Source organism: Sciurus carolinensis, chromosome 13, assembly GCF_902686445.1.
Source record: "Sciurus carolinensis chromosome 13, mSciCar1.2, whole genome shotgun sequence".
Classification (NCBI taxonomy): domain Eukaryota; kingdom Metazoa; phylum Chordata; class Mammalia; order Rodentia; family Sciuridae; genus Sciurus; species Sciurus carolinensis.
Genome location: NC_062225.1, coordinates 5,502,257 through 5,521,530, shown reverse-complemented (window position 1 = coordinate 5,521,530; position 19,274 = coordinate 5,502,257). Strand labels below are relative to the sequence as shown.

The following is a 19,274-nucleotide window of genomic DNA, read 5'->3' as shown; positions in this document are numbered from 1 at the left end:
TGCCACAGCCCAGGGGCCCGTGGGACCTCCGCGTCTGCTGCACGTGAGTCCGATCCCAACTGAGCGACGACGAAAGCAAACAGCCTGTTGCGACTTCTGCTGTCGCTCGCGACGGGACAGGAGCGCCCGGCTCACCTTCCCACTGCGCACGACCGTGGAACTGGGGGAAGCCGAGTGTGGCCGGCGGGGAACCTGAGCGAGCGCCACGGCCTCCAGGGACTGCTGCCAGGTGACACTTTCCAGACCGCGGCTCAGTGGGTGCGCTAAGGAGCAGCTGGTCAGGCGGAGGACAGCTCCGTTCAGAGCAGGGTCCTGGAGGGGAGGGGCCGCGGAGGCCTGGGCCCGGCTTCCCTGGGGTCTTGACCAAAGGCTGGGCTGCAGGATGAAACGCATGGAGGCCAGAGGCCAGGAGAAGGCAGCTGCCGGAGCGGGAAGGTAGGACGAAGGGGCGGAGGCCTGAGAGGCATATCAGAAGTCAGCAGGGATGGGACCCATTGGAGAACTGGCCCAGGCAGAATGGAGATCCCACCTGAGCACCTCAGGGTGGAGACGAGGTTCCAGAAAGGCCGGGCTTGAAGCTCAAGGACCCTGCCCTGAGGAAGAGCAGGCTCTACGCCTAAGCTCAAAACAAACACGCACCTACTCTGGGGACAAAGCCTAGGATGAATTCTACAAAAATCAAGCCATCTGCCGCCATGGGGTGCACACCTGTAATCCCAGTGTCTCGGGAGGCTGAGGCAGGAGGATGGCGAGTTCAAAGCCAGCCTCAGCAACTCACTGAGGCCCTAAGCAACTTAGCAAGACCCTGTCTCAAAATAAGACATTAAAAGAGGTTGGGGGTGCGGCTTAGTGGTTAAGCAACCCCTGGGTTCGATCCCAGTACAAAATAAAATCAAGCAATCTGTCAGTAACTTAACTTTCTGCCAAAATTCAACAGATTTACATCAAGATACTATAATTTAGTCGGGTGCCATAGCACTTGCCTATAATCCCAGCAGTTCCAGAGACTGAGGCAGGACGATCGAGAGTTCAAAGCCAGCCTCAATGGCAAGGCACTAAGCAGCTCAGTGAGACCCTGTCTCTAAATAAAATACAAAATAGGACAGGGGATGTGGCTCAGTGGTTGAGTGTCCCTGAGTTCAATCCCCAGTACCAAAAAAAGTATTATAATTTAGACAATATCATTTCATAGGACATAACATTCATAATGTTTAACATATAATAAAAAAATTAAAAGACATGAGAAGCAGCAGGAAAACGTGATTATACTCAAAAGGTAAAGGAGTGAGAGGAATTATCAGATTTTTATAACAACCATTGCTCCATGTTGAAAGAACTACAGGAAAGAAAAGAGCAACAGATGGGAATCTTGGTAGGAAAATAACATTATAAAAAATAAGTGAAATAAAAGTTTAAAATCTGAACAAAAAAATCTAAAACAAAAATTCATTCGATGAGTTTAAGATGGACATGACAATGGAACCAACCTAGATGCCCTTCAATAGATGAATGGATAAAGAAAATGTGGTATATATACACAATGGAATATTACTCAGCCTTAAAGAAGAATGAAATTAAGGCATTCGCAGGTAAATGGATGGAGCTGGAGAATATCACACTAAGCAAAATAAGCCAATCCCCCAAAGCCAAAGACTGAATGTTTTCTTTGATATGTGGATGCTAATTCACAATAAGTGGGGGTGCTAGACAAGAATAGAGGTACTTTGGATTAGGCAGAGGAGTGTGAAGGGAGTGGGGCTTAGGGGTAGAAAGGATAATAGAGTGAATCAGACATTATTACACCATGTGCATATATGATTACATGACCTGTGTGATTCTACATCATGTACAACCAGAAGAATGAGAAGTTGTACTCCATTTATGTATGATGTGTCACAATGCATTCTACTGTCATATATAACTAATTAGAACAAATTAAAAGAAGTAAAAAAAAAAAAAAAGGATGGACATGACAGAAGATGAAGTCAATAAACTTACATGTGAATAAAAATTATCCAAACTGAAGACAAAGAAAAAACCCTGACATCATGAAGAGTATTAATGACAATATCAAGCAGCCTAACATGTATGTATTTAAGATACCAGAAGCAAACTGGTTGGGTGAGGTGGTGCACACCTGTGATCCTGCTATTAGGGAGGCCGGAACAGGAGGATCATGAGTTGAAGTCAGTCCGGTCGGGTAACATAACAAGACTGTTGTAAAAAATACACAAAAACTAAACAAAAACAGGAGCAGAGGAAAGAGAAAGTAGGATGTAAAAAATATTTGCAGAAATAATGGTCAAAGTTTCCCTGAATTTGTTAAAAATATCAATCTACAGATCCAAGAAATTCAGGGAACTCAAGAAAGACATATCAAAAGAACATCATGCCTAAACTGATGAAAACTAAGGACAAAAAAAGGGCAATTTCTTTTTTTTTTTTGTGGTGCTGGGGATTGAACCCAGGGATTTGTGCATGCAAGGCAAGCACTCTACCAACTGAGCTATATCCCAAGCCCAAAAAAGGGCAATTTTTAAAGTAGCCAGTGATCATGCTTGAATTTTTGTTCTAAAATCACAAATGTTCTCAACAGTTCCGAGTCCCTTAAAATATTGTTCAATATTTGTACCTAAAAAAATTACAGTCTAGACTTATGGGATGAACTTCATTTGGTTTCTGTGAGGATTAAAAGAGATTAAAGGTGGAGAAAACTTAGAATAGTGATTGATTCATTGTGAGCACTCAGTTCATAAAGTCTGCTGGAGCCTAAAAATAAATAAACAAATAATAAATAAAGTAGCCAGCACGGAGGGGAACCATACGGAACTGCAATGAGAAAGACAGCTGACTTCTCATGAGAAACAACAGAGGTCAAAACAATGGAACAAACTTTTAAATTGTTGAAAGAAAAAAATGTCAGTCAACTTAGAGTGAAATAAAGTCATTTTCAGATAAATGAATGATAGAGAATTTGTTGTCATTGAAATGCTAAACGAAGCACTTTGAGATAGAGGAAAATGATATGATATGAAAATCTACATCTGCAGGAAACTAACAGGAATATTTTGAACTGAATATATATGGAAAGATAACATCAGGATTTGGTGAGTGCAGCTAACTCAGCACTTTGAGGGAAATGTAAAACATTACATGCCTATTTTAGAAATGGAGAAATTTTTCAAATAAATAATATAAGCTTCCACTTTAAGAAACTAGAAATAGAAGAGGAAAATAAACACCAGATAAACAAAAAGATGGTAACAGGAAAAGAGAAGAGAGAAATCAACTAAATGAAAAATAAAAAAAAAAATAGAGACTACCAAGGAAACCAAAGGTGAAAACATTAACAAAATTGATGCAACTCTAGGAAGAATAAAAAAGAGAGGCAAAAGACACAAAATTCCATAAAACAGGGAATAAAACAGGGAAAATACAGATCTTCAAGATAGCTAAAGGATAAAAATAAAATATTATGAACAAGTGTTTGCACACAAATTCAACAACTTTCATAAAATGAACCTAATTCCTCAAAAAGTACAAACTACCCACATTCACCCAAGATGGAAAAGATAACGTCAACTGTCCCAGTTGATACTCCTTATGAACACAGGTGCAAAAGGTTTGGACAAAATATCAGAAACCTGAATTCTTGGATGCATAAAGAGAACAATACATCATACCAAGTAGTGTTTTCCAGGGATGTGAGGCTGATTCAGTATTTGAAAACAAGCCAATATGATTCACCATATTAATAGTCTAAAGGAGACATCAATTGATGTGACATGATCATCCATAATCGGGGGGAAACTTCAGTGAACTAGACCTGAAAGGGAATTTCTCAACTCAATAAAGGGCATCTACAAAAAAAAAAAAAAAAAAAGAATCTATATTTCACTATATTTAACATCAAACTTAATAGTGAAACACTGACTGTCTGTCCCCTAAGATTAGATGAAAGGCAAGAATATCTGTCCCTCCCACCCTTGTTTAACAGACTGAAAGTCCTAGCCAGTGCAACAAGGAAAAAGAGCAAATGAAGGGAGGAAGGAAGGAAGGAAATATAATGAATTGCAGTGGTGATAAAACTGAAGGCCCCCATTCTTGTCTCTTTTATTTGTTTTTGAAGCTAAAGAGAAAGAAAAAGCCAAACCATTCCCACTTGCAGATGACGTCTACATGGACATCATTGTCAGATATAGATAATCCCAAGAAATCTACAAAAAAAAAAAAAAAAAAAAGACCCTAGCAAGTGAGTGTAACAAGATCACAATAAACAAAATCAACATACAAAAATCAATCACATGAGCAATGCACAATCAGAAAACAAAATTTAGGCAAAGGGGTTGTCTTGGTCCATTTTCTGTTGCTGTAGCTGAGTATCCCAGACTAGGTAATTTATAAAGAATAAAGGTTTATTCAGCTCATGGTTCTGGAGGCTGGGAAGTCCAAGGTCAAGGGACATATCAGGTAAGAGCCTTTTTGGTGGGGACTCTGCAGAGTCCCAAGGTGGCATAGATGAGACAGAGCCAGCAAGCTAGAGAGAGCTGCTTTTATAACAAAGCCATCCCCATGATAACCCGCTAACCTACTAATGCAATGATCTGTGAATAGATGAACCCACTGATGAGGGCAGAGCCCTGATGACTGGATCGCCTCTTCCCGTTATCACTTGGTGCCTCCTGACACTTCACAATGTGCGTTAAATTCCAACATGAGATTTGGTGGTGAGATCCAAACCATACCAGGGGTCTTCTGACAAAACTGAAGGTCCCCCTATTGACTTTTATCTGTTTTTGAAGCTAATGCGGGGAAGGGCGAGGGCGGTGACTTTCTGTGCTGTCTGGAAGCTTCTGGACAGTTGGATTCTGATGGGTGCAGGAAGGCTCTAGGCATGGCTTTGCCACTAGGCAAAGGAGACTGTGTCCAAACCAACAGTGACGATCAGTCGGGCAGGCGATGAAGCATGTTTAAGAACACCAAGATTAGTTTCCAGCTGGGAGGGGAGCTGGAGGAGAGCGCAGCGGGTGACAGAAACTGACTCTATTGTTAGCCAGGATGGAGACAGACCTGTTCATGTGCAGAAATGGGATGGCAAAGAAGCGAGTTTTGTAAGAGAAATTAAGGATGGAAAATGATCATGACTCTTCCATAATGTTGCTGCTCACCACTATGAGAAGGCATAGGAAAGTCCCTGGTCTGTGACTGGAGAATTCTTCGGTTTTCCTGTTTAGTCAAGTCTCAGTGGGATCTTGCACAACTGCACAGTCGATCGCTAATTACAAGGTTATCCTTGGTGTGGAGGTGAAAAGTTGTGATTTAAAAATTTGTTTCTCCAGGCAACTAGCCTAATTTTGATCTGCAAATTCATTATGTTTTATAATTTCCATTAATATTTTAAGTCACTTTAAAAAAATAAGAAACTAAATAGTTTATAATTCCCTTTGAATGCAAAGCAAATTGGAATAAAAATCTTCTACTGATGTAAAAAATAAGTAACCACTTTTAAAAAAACAACACTATGTATAATCACTGTCCCCACAAATGAAATATGTGCACGTGTGCAAAACTGAAGTGCCAATGAAAGAAATCACAGATGATGTAAATAAATGAAGAGATATACCATGTTCATGGATTGGAAGATCCACTATCATAAAAATGTAAATTATCTCCAAAATGACCTATAGATTTAGCACAATTCCTATTAAACCCCCAGCAAGTTTTTTGGTACATATAGACAGAGTATTCTAAAATTTACATAGACAGAGGGACTAGAATAGCTAAAACAATTTTGCAAGAGAAGAAACACAGACTGAGACAAACATTTGCAAATCACATACATATATGACAAAGGATATCCAGATCATATAAAGAACCCTCAAAACTCAGCAGTCAGAGAACAAAGAGCCCAAATTAATAAATGGGCAAAAGATTTGATTAAATGCTTTGCTCTTAAGGATATATGCATGGTACATGGAGATGCTTAGCACCCTTTTCTGGTAGAGAAATACAAGTTAAGACCACAGTGCATCACTACTGTGCACCTATTAGAACTGCTTAAATAACAAACTCTTATAGTGTCGGGTGGCACAGATGCAGAACAATTGCATTGCATTCTGCTGACAGGGGTGAGAAATGGCACTGTCACTCTGGAAAACAGTGTGGTGATTTCTTATGAACACACACGGGCCATAAGACCCAGTCATCCCACTCCCTGCTGCTTATCCAAATGAAATAAAACCCATGACATTCCTACCATCTCGTTTAGGCCAACGTCCACAGTTACTTGATTCATAGTTGCCCCAAACTGGAAGTAGCGCGGATAAAGTGTGGTGCACCGTGACGCCCAAGAACAAGAATGAATTTCAAATGCAGAATCCGAGAGAAAGATTCCAGACACAAGAGGAAAGTAACACAGGGCTCCATTTATACGATATTCTGGAAAAAAATGGAATCATAGAAAATTATAGCAGAGACCAGTGACTGCTGGCACCTGGGTCCGGGGCAAGAAAGGGGCCAACAATCAGTGGGGGTGTGGGGGACAGTCTTAGTCTTGATTGTAGACCTGGCGACATGACTATGCATTTGTCAAAATTCATGGAACCGAACACCAGAAAAGATGAAGTTTACATTGGAAAAAATTAAAATGAAATAAAAATTAGAATAATTGCCTATAGAGGAGGAGAAAATAGAGGATAAAGGGTAAAAAAAAAAACCCGAGAGATGTTTTAAATGGTTCAAAGCTGGCGATGCCCATGAGCAAAAGAAGAGAATTACTTACTATCTCTCCTGAAAGTCACGAGACAAAAATCCAAAACCTGCTCTTTTCTCCATTAAAAAATAAGAACAAGAAGTCTACCTTGACCTCACTTTCCCCAAGTCTTTTCCTGATCTTTTTCTCTCCGACTTCACTTCCTCTGTTCCTATTCTCCCTTGAACTAACTCCACTCCAAGCAAATGGCTCTTAAACAGATGATCAGGTAATCTCCAACTGTGAATCCGCTGATCAGTACAGTAATTTTGATTTCAAAATCATTTGAGGGTGATATAAGAATTAAAACCCACATGCCCGGCATACTCTGAAAGATAGATGCAAACCCTAACCCCAATGCTGGCTCACTGAGTCCCACTGCACAAGTACACAACGATCAGGAAGGTTTCCCCCGGAAGACGGTAAGAAGGGGAAATCATGTGAAAATCTTAATGCAGGAAAGGCATTGGGTAAACACCACACCTGTTTATAATTAAAACAAGCAGAACTTGTAGCAATCTAGAGGTCCAAAGGAACTCCCTTAACTTGTGCTTATAATTAAAAATCACATATTTATCAAAAAAAGTACAGAAAATATAAGATTTAATGGCAAAAACTCAGATCATTCTCTTTAAGATCTAGGATAAGACAAATTGGCTGTGATCATTAGTAATCAATGTCCTGCTGATGCTATGAGGAAACTTAGAGAAAGGAATGTGTGGTGTAAGAACTGGAAGGAATGGATAACGCTTACATGATTTTCAGCGGTATGGTCCTGATGGTGATCAAAAGAATCAACAGGCATGAGAGTTCAGTAAAGTTGTCAGATGCAAAAGAAAGTTACTAAAATCAATAGTTCTCTACATAAGTAATAACCACCTGGAAAATATAACTTAAAAAGTTAAAACTCATACTAGCAACAAAACTAAAAAGGATCTAAGTGTTAACCAAAACTCCAAGGACCTCTATATCGAAAGATAATCTGAATAAATTAGACATTGCACCTTACATAGGGCCATATCATTTTATAAAGATGGCATTTCTCCCTAAAGTAATCTGTAAGCAAATTCAGTTCAAATCCAGGGCAGGGCTATCGCTCAGTGGTGAAGGGCTCACCTCTGACCGTTCTCCCACCTCCAGATCCCCACCCAGGCCCAAGGCTCCATCGCCCCTAGCTGGTGTCCCCTGTGTGTGCGAGGCCCTGGGTGTGATCCCTCGCTCTGCTTTTAAAAGAAAAAGTCCAGTTGGATTTTTTGAGAACCTTGGTAAACAAACTCTGAAATGTATGTAGAAGAATTTTTAAAAATTAAAAAAATCAAGTGAAAATTTAAAGTAAAAAAATCCACAAAAAACTAAAAAGTAAGAATAAAGAAGTTTTCCCTATCTGATAATAATATATATTGCACACTCACTATAATAAAAATTGTGTGGTTGATATAAATATGAACACACTAAAAGACCAGGGAGCTCAGGGACTTGGGTTTTTAAAAAAAAAAAAAAATTATGTGTTCTTTTTAGGTACACATGACAGTGGCATGTGTTTTGACATACTATACATGCATGGAGTACCACTTCCCATTCTTGTGGTTGCACATGATGAGGAGTTTCACTAGTATTGTGTTCTCATGTGAATGTAGGAAAGTGATGTCCGTGAGGGGAACTTTACAAAAGTTCGGATTGTTTAGTAGATGGTGTTAGGGAAAACTAGATCACTGTATAAAGAAAATAAATCTAGATTTCTCCCTTATAACGCATGCAAAAAAAAAAAAAAAAAAAAAAGAAAAGAATTAAAGATCCCTATGTGAAAGGTAAGCTATAGAGTTAAAATAAAATCGAAGGGCCTCTTGTCACCTACAGGTGTAGAAAATTTTCTTAAATCTTCAAAAGCTCAAGCCATAATGGGGAAAAAAATAATCTATGGACCCAATTACGTGAAAATGAGAGTTTTTTGCTGGACAAGGTGCAGAGTTTGAAACGCATAGGGTTTACCGCGGCCTAGAACAGACGACCTACTGAGGAGACCCGGAAGACGACAGGGGCCTGGAAGATGCCCCACGTCAGTCAAAAGCAGGACAATGCAAATGACCAGAAGGCCACACCCCCTAGGTGCGCGGTGATGCCGGGGATCCCTCGGCGGTGTGGGTGTCATCTGCACCTGGACGTTGGGGGGTCGACCTGGGGAACGCGGCCACATGGGGTCCTCGCCCAGCCAGCTCCCCGGGCCTTCCCGCTTCCCCTGCCACGCCTCTCCCTGGTCCACAGCCCGCCCAGGCCCCTGGGCCCATCGCGGCCCCTTCTGCCTGGACTCCAGCCTGTTCTTGGCGGAAGCTGGCGGAAGCCGTTGAAGACACTCCAGGCACCGCCCTGCGCCTCCACAACCCCTAAGTAGCCACTTAGTGTCCCGCTGCTCTGACCTCATCTGCCACGTCTCTCCACTCCCTTCGCTCTGTCAACCCCTCGGTCTCTGTTTACTGGTGCTGTGCACCGAATTCTGAGTCCTGTCCCCCTGCCCCCCAAGGCACAGTTAAAACCCGCACGCTCGGTGTGACTGTGTCCAGACGGTCTCTAGGAGGTCCTTGGTAAGGTTTGGATGAGTGTCTCCCAAAGGTCCCCATATAAAGGCTTGGTCCCCAGGGGGTGGTACTGGGAGGTGCTGCGCACTTTTCCTTAAGAGGTGGGGCCCGCGGAAGGTCCTTAGTCAGGGTGGTGCATCTTCCACGGGGACTGTGGGGGCCGCCCGTCCTCTTGCTCCCTGCTCCTTGGCTGGAGCTCAGTGCAGCTCTGGCCATGATGGGCCAGCCTCACCAGAGGCCCAAACCAGTGGCCTGCCTGATCCTGGACTTGAACTTCCAGAAACGGAGTCAAACTAAACCTCTCTGAACTTCATAAGTCACCCCCACGCGTGCCCCAAGGAGCAAGAAGGCAGCCAGAACAACCCTGTTGGCACCCAAATCCCAGACCTCCGGCTGCAGAACTGTGACGTTGAAGCCCCAGCCTGTGGGATTTTGTGGTGGCCTCCTGAGCAGGTGAGACAGGTGGTCTCCCCTTGTCTATGGGCCTCAGCTGGGACTCCAGGCTCCCGCTGCTGCGTCCTCCCCAGAACAGAGACTGCGCAGGGAGCACTTCAGAGCTGGCGGTGGGTGGGGCGGGGCTCCGGGGGTGCATGGACCGCTGCCTTGGGCTTCACTAAAGGGCTCCAGGCAGAGCCCGCCCTGTGGCTTGCACCTGTTGGGCATGGTGGGGATCAGAGAGAGGTGACACTGTAAGACTCCAGGCCAGTGACAGCGGGCAGAAGGGTCATGGGGCAGCCTGGGAGAGGGTCTCAGGTGAGCCACCCAAGTCCCCAAAGCTGGGAAGGTTCATCTGACCTTTCCAGAATGGCCTCCTTGGCCACGGTGTCATGAGGAAGCGATGAAGAGAAGGGAGTGGAGGGGACCTGCGGGAGATGCAGAGAATGCCGCTGGACCAGGGCACAGCGGCTGAGACCTGGTGCCCTTCACCAAGGCTGGGGTCGGAAGCACCCGGCAGCAGAGGAGGAGGCGGGAAGAGCCCCAGTGTGGTCTCCGGAACTTGGACTTCCTGTCTCCTGTCAATCGGGACTCAGGCTCTGTACATGCAACCTGTCGAGGCTGCAGGGGCACAACTGTGACATCCACATGTGCCCAGTCTCCCACTGACCTCTCCCTGGGCTCGGTCCTCCTGTCCCTCCCAGGAGCTAGTCCTGGGCCACCTCTCCCATTGAAGCACCCATTGGCAATGGAGGGTCAGCGAGTGTTCATCCCTCTCGCCAGCAAGCGCCTTGCCAAGGGGTGACAGCATGAGGCTCTTCTTGATTTTTTGAAAAAATTTGGTACTGGGGAGCGAACCCAGAGGTCCTTTCCACTGAGCTACATTCCCAGGCCTTTTCAGTTTTTTATTTTGAGGCAGGGGTCTTACTCAGTTTCTGAAGCTGGCCTTCAACTGTGATCCTCCTGCATTGGCCTCCTGAGTCTCTGGGATGGCAGGTGTGCCCAGCTGTGCCTGGCCTTTTCTTGATATTTTAAAGTTCAATGTCCCAAAGTCACATAATAACCTGACAGAGTACAAGCTGGGCTTTCTTCCAACATGTAAAAGCCCCAGTCCTGATTCCTGTCCTGTACCCCTGTTGCCCCTTTGTGCCTGACCCACCACCAGGGGCTGGGCAAAGGGAGCTCCCCATCTTTAGTTCAGTGAGTGGAGAGGCACCAGGTGCTGGACCCGGGTCCTCTGGGGCCAGCGAAGCTTCTCTGAGCTGCCCCCGACACCTCTGAGCAGTTGCTCTGTGGGCCTCCACAGCTTGTCACCAGCGAGGCAGAAAGAACGAACAGCAGACTCCCTCAGAACCGCCTCGGGAGCCCGCGGTCCCTGCCAGCCATTGCCTGTCCTTGCCCCTTTGCGGCCAGGTCCAAAGCACCCTCTGCACTCACTGGCCCCTGCCTCCTGGGGGCAGCCATCCACGCGGCCCCCTCCCCAACACTCCCGAGGGCTGCTGGGCAGGGTCCCATTCGCAGTCACCTGTGTGCAGCTGTACCCAGCCAGGTACCTGGCACACGTAGGAGCCAGGGGTAGGGGAGCTGGCAGAACCAACAGAGACCATCTCTCTCGGGTCTCCAGTGAGGCAGGGGCCAGCAAGGCAGGGCACCAGGCATGGCTGCTATTTCAGAAAGCATCCATGCGACCCCCAAGGGAAGGTTCACGGACCTCCTTACACCCATGCCACCTTCCAATGCAAAGTTTAATCTGATTTACTGACGGGAGGCCCCAGAATTCTTGTAATCTTGGGGCCTCTGAGGGTCTCAATGTGGGTCCTACGGTGGTGACTTAACACCATACCTCACCTGAGTGACTGTGTATTGAGGAGGACGGCTGGATGACCTGGAAGGTCCTCTGGGGACTGGGGGAGAAAGTGGCCCAGTCTCTTAGGGCTGGGAGGCATAAGTGGGCCTGGGCCTACCTCACTGGGGCCTCTGGGTGACAGCAATCACAAGGGCTTAGGGAAGAGAAGGAGTAGGCACTGAAGGGGGCTCCCCACTCCTGCCTGGGCCGGTGGGTCTCAGCCCTCACTTAGACTTTGCTTGTCAGGTGACTCCTGAACCCTTTGGTCCCACAGAGAAGTCTCAGAACTGCTGTGGGATGAGGGGAGACTGTGGGACAAAACCCCCTTTTCAGACCAAGCTGCCCCTTTTACCTGTCCAGAAGCCCTGGACTTCTAAGTAAGAATTGTGTGTTAGTCAGCTTTCTGCTACTGTGACAAAAAACCCAGACAAACAACATATGAGCAGGAAAGGTTTATCCTGCTTCACAGTTTCAGAGGTTTCAGTCCATGGATACTTGGTCCTTGTCACTCTGGGCCTGTGGCAGCACAGTACATCGTGGTGGGAGCATAGGGCAGGGGAGGCTGCTCACCTCATGAGGTCAGGAAGAGAAGAGAGAGGAAGAGGAAGGGCAGGGTCCCAATCTCCCCTTCAAAGACACGCCCCCTAACTTTTCCTCACTAGGCCCCACCTCCTAAAGGTTCTGCCACCTCTCAATAGCGCCACAGGCTACAGACTGTGCCTGTAACAGGGTCTTCAGGGGACAGTCCAGACCCAAACTGTAGCAATCCCCTTTGAGAATCTGTGGCTAAACACCTTGAATCCATGGCCAGGGTCAAGGTACAGACGCAGAGCCCGATGGGGGGAAGCGGGGGGCCTTGCCTTGTCCCCCAGCCTCCAGCAGCATGAGGCCCACCATCTCCTGAGATGTCGCCTCAAGACGGAGCCCCCACTGGACAGCAGCCTCCAGGTACCTGACCCCACAGAACCCCCGACCTGAGGACAGGCCACTTCCACTGTAGCATGGGGCTTTGGTGGCCTTGGGCTGGGACAGCCTGGACAAGAAAGGAGAAGATCCACTCCCATGCGAGCCATTCTGCAAGCTCAGCACACGACGGCCGCTGAGTCTTCACGGTGGCTCCAGTGGGAGACTTTTCCCACTCTGGCTGTGAACCCAGGCAGCTATTCCAGAAGGACTGGGACATGTGTCCAGTAGCCCCCTGGCCTGAGTTAGGGCAGCATCCAGGGCAGGTGTCCCAGCGCTCTGAAAGTCCTGGCTCTGCCACTGTCTGGCTGGGCAACCTCAGGAGAGTTGCTGGCTATCATGGAGCCTTGGTTGTCTCATCTATAAAATGGGCCTGCTGATGAGCACAAAATTAGGACATGCCCAAGGTGCCAGACACTCCCGTCATTGACATCAGGAGCTGCAGGAGTCCAGGAGTCCTTGCAGTTTAAAAATGGTGGTGGATCCTGCAAGGAGAGGGCATCCAGGATGCTCAGAGCACCACCACGGGTGACAGGCCATTTTCTGTGGCTGTAACAAAATACTTGAGGCTGGGTAATTTATAAAGAGGTTTATCTGGTCCATGATTCTGGAGGATCCAAACGGCATGGTGCCAGGGTCCTGGTGAGGGTACCCTAGCTGCGTCACAACATGGCAGAGAAGCAGAAAGGAGACTGGCCAGGAAGGGAAGAGATTACATGGTCCGACAGGAAGCTAGAGGGTCTCAGGACCAGGCTTGCTCTTAGCGCAACACACTCTGTGGGAACGAGCCAGGTCCTGGGAGAATTCACTAAACCCTTCTGAGGACAGCGCCCCAGGGACCCCACCACCTTCCATTAGCCCCGCCTCTACAGGTGAGGTGGCAGGCCACCTCAATGCCACACACAGGACCAAGCTCCAAGCATGTGAACTTTTGAGAAGCCGCCCTCCCTGCCTCCGCGTCCGCTAGAGGGACCCTCCCCCCAGAGGCCTTCTTCCCAGTGGTCAAAGCCAGCAGTCACTGGTGTCCTGGTGTCCTCACCCTGCTGGGCCCACAGTGGGTGCCTGGGATATCTGCTCTAGGAGGCCACAGGCGGTGGGGACAGGAATGTGGAAAATTTGAGTGCGGTGTCATCTAAGGGGCAGGCAGGGGAAGGACCGGGGAATGTCCCTGAGTGACCGGGCCTCACGTGCAGAGGAGGAAGCAGAGCTCAGAGGGGGCAGCACTGGCCTGGGGAAGCTCAGTGGCAGCCCTTCTGGAGTCTGTTTCTCAACCTGGACACTACTGTCCTTTGGGTCAGCTGCTTCCCCGTGGCGGGGGCACCTAGCGGGTGAGCCTGCCGAACTGTGGGGACTCAGTTCCTGTCGGCACAAGCAGCTCCCACTCTGGGCCTCTGAGTCTCCTGTGGTCCCCAAGGCTCTCTCAGCTGGGCCTCATGGCTCTGCCCACTGAGGGCCCTGCTGTGTCCCTGGTCCCACTTCTTTTATCTTTTTTAAGTTTTTTGAGATGTCAATGGACCTTTATTGTATTCATTTATTTATATGCAGCATTGAGAATCGAACCCAGTGCCTCACACAGGCCAGGCAAGCGCTCCACCACCAAGCCCCAGCCCCAGCCTCGGGCCCCACTTCCGACCCCCCACCCCCAGGTGGGTCTCTCCCTCTCCCTGTGGTCTTGACCCTGCTGGAGGGTTGGGTCCAGCCAATGGCCTGACCTGGGGGGCAGGGGATGGCAGGCTGGTGGGCTGCAGGGATTCCTGGCGGCAGGGGGGTCTGACTTGAGGTGTCAGACGTTGGCTCTGGGGCCAACAACCACCCATCAGCAGCATCTGACCCGGGGTCGGGGGACGCCCCCTCCTCCTCTGGCCTCCCTTCCTCCTCTTGGCTTCCAGGACATGGCGCTCCATAGCCTTCCTGTGACCTCTGGGCCTCTCCTCTTTCTCTGTAAGCCCTGGAGGGCTTCAGCCTCTGAACCTGGTCGCTTTTCCATCTCACTCCCATGGTGACCTCCCTAGTCTCCTGGTGCCACGTCCCCACCACAGGCTGAGGGCTTGTGAACTTCTCTCTCCAGTCCATCCTGCTCCCCCACCTCTCTGATGCCCACGTGGAGTCTGGTTTTTTAAAAACACTGTCCTCGGCAGAGAAGCAGCTCCAGATCCCTCCTGTGTGCTGCCGAGCCTGGGACTGTGGATGCGCCTGGTCACATGGTGAAGGGCTGTTAAGCTTGCAAATGGATTAAAGCTGCAAACTGACTGGCCTTAAAATAGAGGAAGGAGCCTGGATTGTCCAGGTGGGCCCAGCACCATCACACGGGCCCTTAAAAGTCAGGGAGGAGCCAGGTGTGGTGCACACCTGGAATCCCAGCGACTCAGAAGTCTGAGGCATGAGGATCTCGAGTTTGAGGCCAGTCTCAACAATTTAGCAAGGTCCTAAGCAACTCAGTGAGATCCTGTACCAAAATAAAAAAATTTAAAAGGCTGGGGATGGGGTTCAATGGGAAAGTGCCCCTGGGCTCAATCTCTAGTACTCCCCACCACAAAAACCACTGAAGGCAGAAACAGAACAGAAAACCAGAGAGGTAGCAGCAGGATGCTGCTGACTGTGGGCCCCGAGGAGGAGAGGACAGTCCCAGAGGGGAAAAGGCACCCAGCAGGGTCCTCCCAAGAGCCTCCAAGAGGCTGCTCTGCCACCCCTGCCTGTGCCTGATCTGCAGACTCTAGAGTCACACACATGCCATGGCTGTGGGGCTACCGTGAAGTAGAAAATCATACACCCCGACTCACTGGGTCCAGTTGGAACTGCTGATCACCCCATAAACCTGTGCTCCACCTAAGTCTCCGCCATGTTGGCAAATGGCAGCTCCAACTCCAGGTGCTCAGACCTGTCTCCCTTGACCCCCTCTTCCACTCAAACCCCAAGATAAACCCTACCAACTCTGCCTCAGCAATATATCCAAAAGCCACCTGCACTCCCCACCCCAGCACAGGCCCCTCCTGGACGGCCGGCTAACACATGGCTTCCACTGGGCCTCCAACCCGGCCTCTGCTACCTTGCAACGGGGCAGCCAAGGAACCCCATTAAAATTCAAGGCTGCCTCACTCCTGTGCTTGGAATAAAAACCAGTGTCCTTTAGGAGGCCTGTGTCTAGACAGCAGGGGCCGTCAAGCTTGGGTGTATCCCGGTGACTCTGGACAAGAGACAAGCCGCTGGTCCCACACTAGACCCCACAGGTTTCGGGTGGAAGCCTGGAGGGGCGACTCTCCAACAAGCCCCTGGGTGCCGCTGCCGTTGGACTGGGGAACACACTTTGCGACCCACTGCTGCGGAAGGCACTGTGGCTGCACAGCCTCCCGAGAAGCTTCTACCTGTCCTAGTGTCTGGGCTCCATGCCCCATGGCATTTTTTGAGGCTCCCCTGGTGATCAGTGAGTGGCCCCTTGGGAGGCGAGGCCCAGGTCCTGGCCAGCCCCCACCTGCTCCCTGGCCACGGCTCCCCACTCCCTGCTCCGGCCACACGGACCCCGTGGACACCCAGCGCCCCCCCTCACCAGCCTGTGTTCTCTGCAGCAGATCCTCTCCTGCCACTCAGAGGCCCGCCTGCCAACTGGCCTGCCGCTCTCCCCACCCCACCCCGGGTTCAAGGGCAGGGGCCGGAGCGTGGGACGGAGAAAGTTCCAGTCCTCTTTCCTTGTTGGCAGGAGTCCCTCCTGAACTCACCAGGCTGCATCGAGCTCTGCCTGGTACCAGGCTCTGTGGCAGGCCGGGGAAGTACAGTGAGCAGGACAGAGTCCCTGTCCCCACGTGGCTGGCATCAGGCAGACACAGACCACAAAGTGACAAAAGAAAAAAGTGGGACACCCAGCGCCTTAAGGTGGGGATGGGGCTATGGAGAAAACTATCAGGGAGTCTAGGTTCCTGCAGGAAAGTGGAGAGAGACCTGTGTCACCAGCGTGTCAGGGTGGCTGGGGCCCCGCCCCCTCCGCCATGGTCCCAGGCACGATTCCCTGGCTCAGGGGCCAGTCTTCCCGCCTTGTGGGAACATGAACCCTCCGAGAACTCCATTTCAACACTTCAGGGGAAGACAAACAAACAAACAAATGCCACACCCCCTCTGCAATGTTCCCTAACCTCAGGAGCTTTGTGGGTTCCACCGTTAGGCACCCCAGAGAAGCCTGAGCCCTTCAGCCCTGCCCCAGCAGCCTCCGGGTCCCAAAGCTTGGAAGGGAACCCCTTGATGGCCCTCTAGGCTGTCCCTCTAGCTCCAGGCTCCTCGGTGCCGAACAGTCCCCAGAGCCTCGCAGCTCTGTTCCCTTGCAGATGAGGACCGCCAGGCTGGGAGAGGACAAGAGGCACAGCGAACCCCACATGAACCCCACATGCGCGTGCTCGCAGTGGCCCTGGGGCACAGCCCGCTTCCTGCCCCCAGTGGCAGAGAGCAGTTCACATCCAGCTGGATGGGACAGCCCAGGCTCCTGGCAGCTCAACTGACAGTCTCTTAGACACTCTCCAGCCATGGGGTGCTTCCAGGCCCCCGCTGGCACCGCTTCCCAACAACAGGGAACATCCAGAACTCACCACTCTCCCTTTCTGACCCAAGCAGGGGGGCGACTGGCGGAGCGAGAGCCGTTTCCAACCCCGAATCGGTTCTGATATTACGAGCAATCAATCACTCCTTGCTAGTTCCTGCTGAGAGCAATGGTTCACAAAGTCTGCACCCCAACTCACACTGGCTGCAGTCCCAGGAGACAGGAAACATTACTGGCCCATTTTACAGATGGCGCAACGGACGCTCAGCATGGTAAAGGGGACTTCGCACCCAGTCTTTGAGGATGAGAGGATCCCGGCTCAGGCCTGGCTGTCTTAGGCTCTGAACTCGCCCAATGGCATCAAAGCCCCAGAACTCCGGGGAGCACCTGTGAGCAGTTATGCCACAGGAGAGAGATGTGTCAGAGCCTGAAGCAGGCTGAGATACCCTGTGTTGTCCTGTGCAGACCATCCACCTTGTAGAGCAACCCACTCCTCAGAAATCACGAAGGCAAACTTCAACCCTTCCCAGACTGCGAGTGAGTCGGCTCAGAACGAAGGTTCTGCAGCCCTAAGTAAAGCCAGGTTAGCTGGTTCCGATGGGGGATGGCTAGGAGAGGGCAGAGGGCAGAGGTGCCTTCCAGGGGGCATAAGCTCGCAGGGACACAGCAGCGGGGAATGCCGGCCCTCCCAGCCCCTGCTCCAATCCCAGGCACTTCCCACCAAGACCGTGGTCACAGATTCCCCAGCAGCGAAGGCTTGGCTTGGGCCAATTTCCTCCCCCGCTCAAACTAAGCTAAGGGGCAGCTCTCTGAACCTCTCCAAGAGCCCCAGAACTCCCCTAGGAAAGAGGTGTGATGGAACCCCAGGGCTTCTCAGGGGCCGGGGACCCCAAGGTCAGGTACAGAGCCAGCCCCAGCTCTGCAGGCAGAATGGAGGTAGGGCCTTCTTCCTGGCCTGTGTCCTTGTCGCAGGGGCTCTTCAAGAGGCTGCTGGGCAGCTCAGAATCAGGGGAAGGGCCTGCTCCCTCCCCTCAGGCCTCTGGGTTCCAGTCTCAAGGGCTGGGGCCTGGCAAGGTCAGCGGAGTGCTGAGGCAGGCAGATGGCCGTCCTCCTTGAGTCGGGACCGGCACAGCCAGCCCCTTTCCAACTGACCAGAGTTGCACCTGTATCTTGGGAACAGGGGGAGGGTAAGTTCCCATGCTGGGTCAGGGTCTCCTTCCTGACCAGGTGCACCCTGGAGGGGCTCCTCCTCCTAACCTGCAGAGAAGCGGCAGGGCCCTGCCAAGGGCTTGGGAAGCAGCTCCAAGGGCGCCTGTCAGGGGTCCAGGAAAGCCGACCGCCTCTGGTTTCAGAGTAGTTCTGTCTTCTCGGTTAATATTTTATTGGGACAGAAGTGTGGCGCTTGCAGATTTGGTTACTGATCCCAGGGGCCCGAGCTTTGCTTGAGGAGGGGGAACTGGATACGCTGGGGGACTGAAAGGGGCGGCCCCATCATGCCGCAAGGGGTCTCAAGTCACTTGCCCTCTGCCAGGCGCGGGGAAATGAGGGTCCTTCGGGTCATATTCACCCTGTGCCACCTCCTGCCAACCGGTGGCCCAAGCCAGGGGCGGTTGGAACCAGCAGGCCTGGAACAGCCACGGATGCGTGGTCAAGGTGTCGCTGGGTACTTAACTCAAATCCACCCAAGCGCCGCAGCCCTGTCCCTCTGGGCCGCCTCAGAGCCCGAGCTTCCCCTGCTCCCTTACTCCCAGGCCCAGCCCTCCAGAGCCGGGAGGAGGCGGCGGCCGAGACCTCCAGGGCCGCTCCTCGCCAGACCCGCGGAAGAAGCGGTGCAGCTGCCCCCCCACAGCCCGCTGGCCCCTGGCGAAGGGCAGCGGATGGGTAGGTGGCCACGCATTACCTTCCATGGACATGGGCTCCAGGATGCCGAACTGCTTGAGGACGGCGATGAACAGCAGCACCACCACAGCCATGGCGCACAGCTCCATGCCCTGGATGCCCATGGCGCCTGGGCTTCCTGGGGCCAGGGCGCACCCCTCGCCCACGCGCGCCCGGGCCGGTGCAGCCCACCCGGCCTCTCGGGGTGGCGGCGGCTTACATGCCCCCGGCAGGCGGGGCTGCGGCACTGGCGGGGCCGGGACCCCACGGAGGGCGGCGGTGGCGGCGGCGCCGAGCAGCACCGGC

At 50.7% G+C, this 19,274-nt stretch overlaps 1 protein-coding gene across 9 annotated transcripts in view; it reads right to left on the bottom strand.

Annotated features, from left to right (window-relative positions):
* Kcnip3 (potassium voltage-gated channel interacting protein 3) overlaps positions 1–19,274 on the bottom strand; it is a 74,882-nt gene that overhangs the window by 12,301 nt on the left and 43,307 nt on the right. For 2 of the 9 annotated variants that reach the window (XM_047523472.1, XM_047523470.1), the window contains exon 1: positions 18,991–19,118. The exons of the other annotated variants lie outside the window; for them this stretch is intronic. In XM_047523472.1, the coding sequence (XP_047379428.1) occupies positions 18,991–19,093 (103 nt within the window). In that variant the 5' untranslated portion in view covers positions 19,094–19,118. Of the gene's footprint in view, positions 1–18,990; positions 19,119–19,274 lie in introns of those variants that run through there. 9 annotated transcript variants of the gene reach the window in all.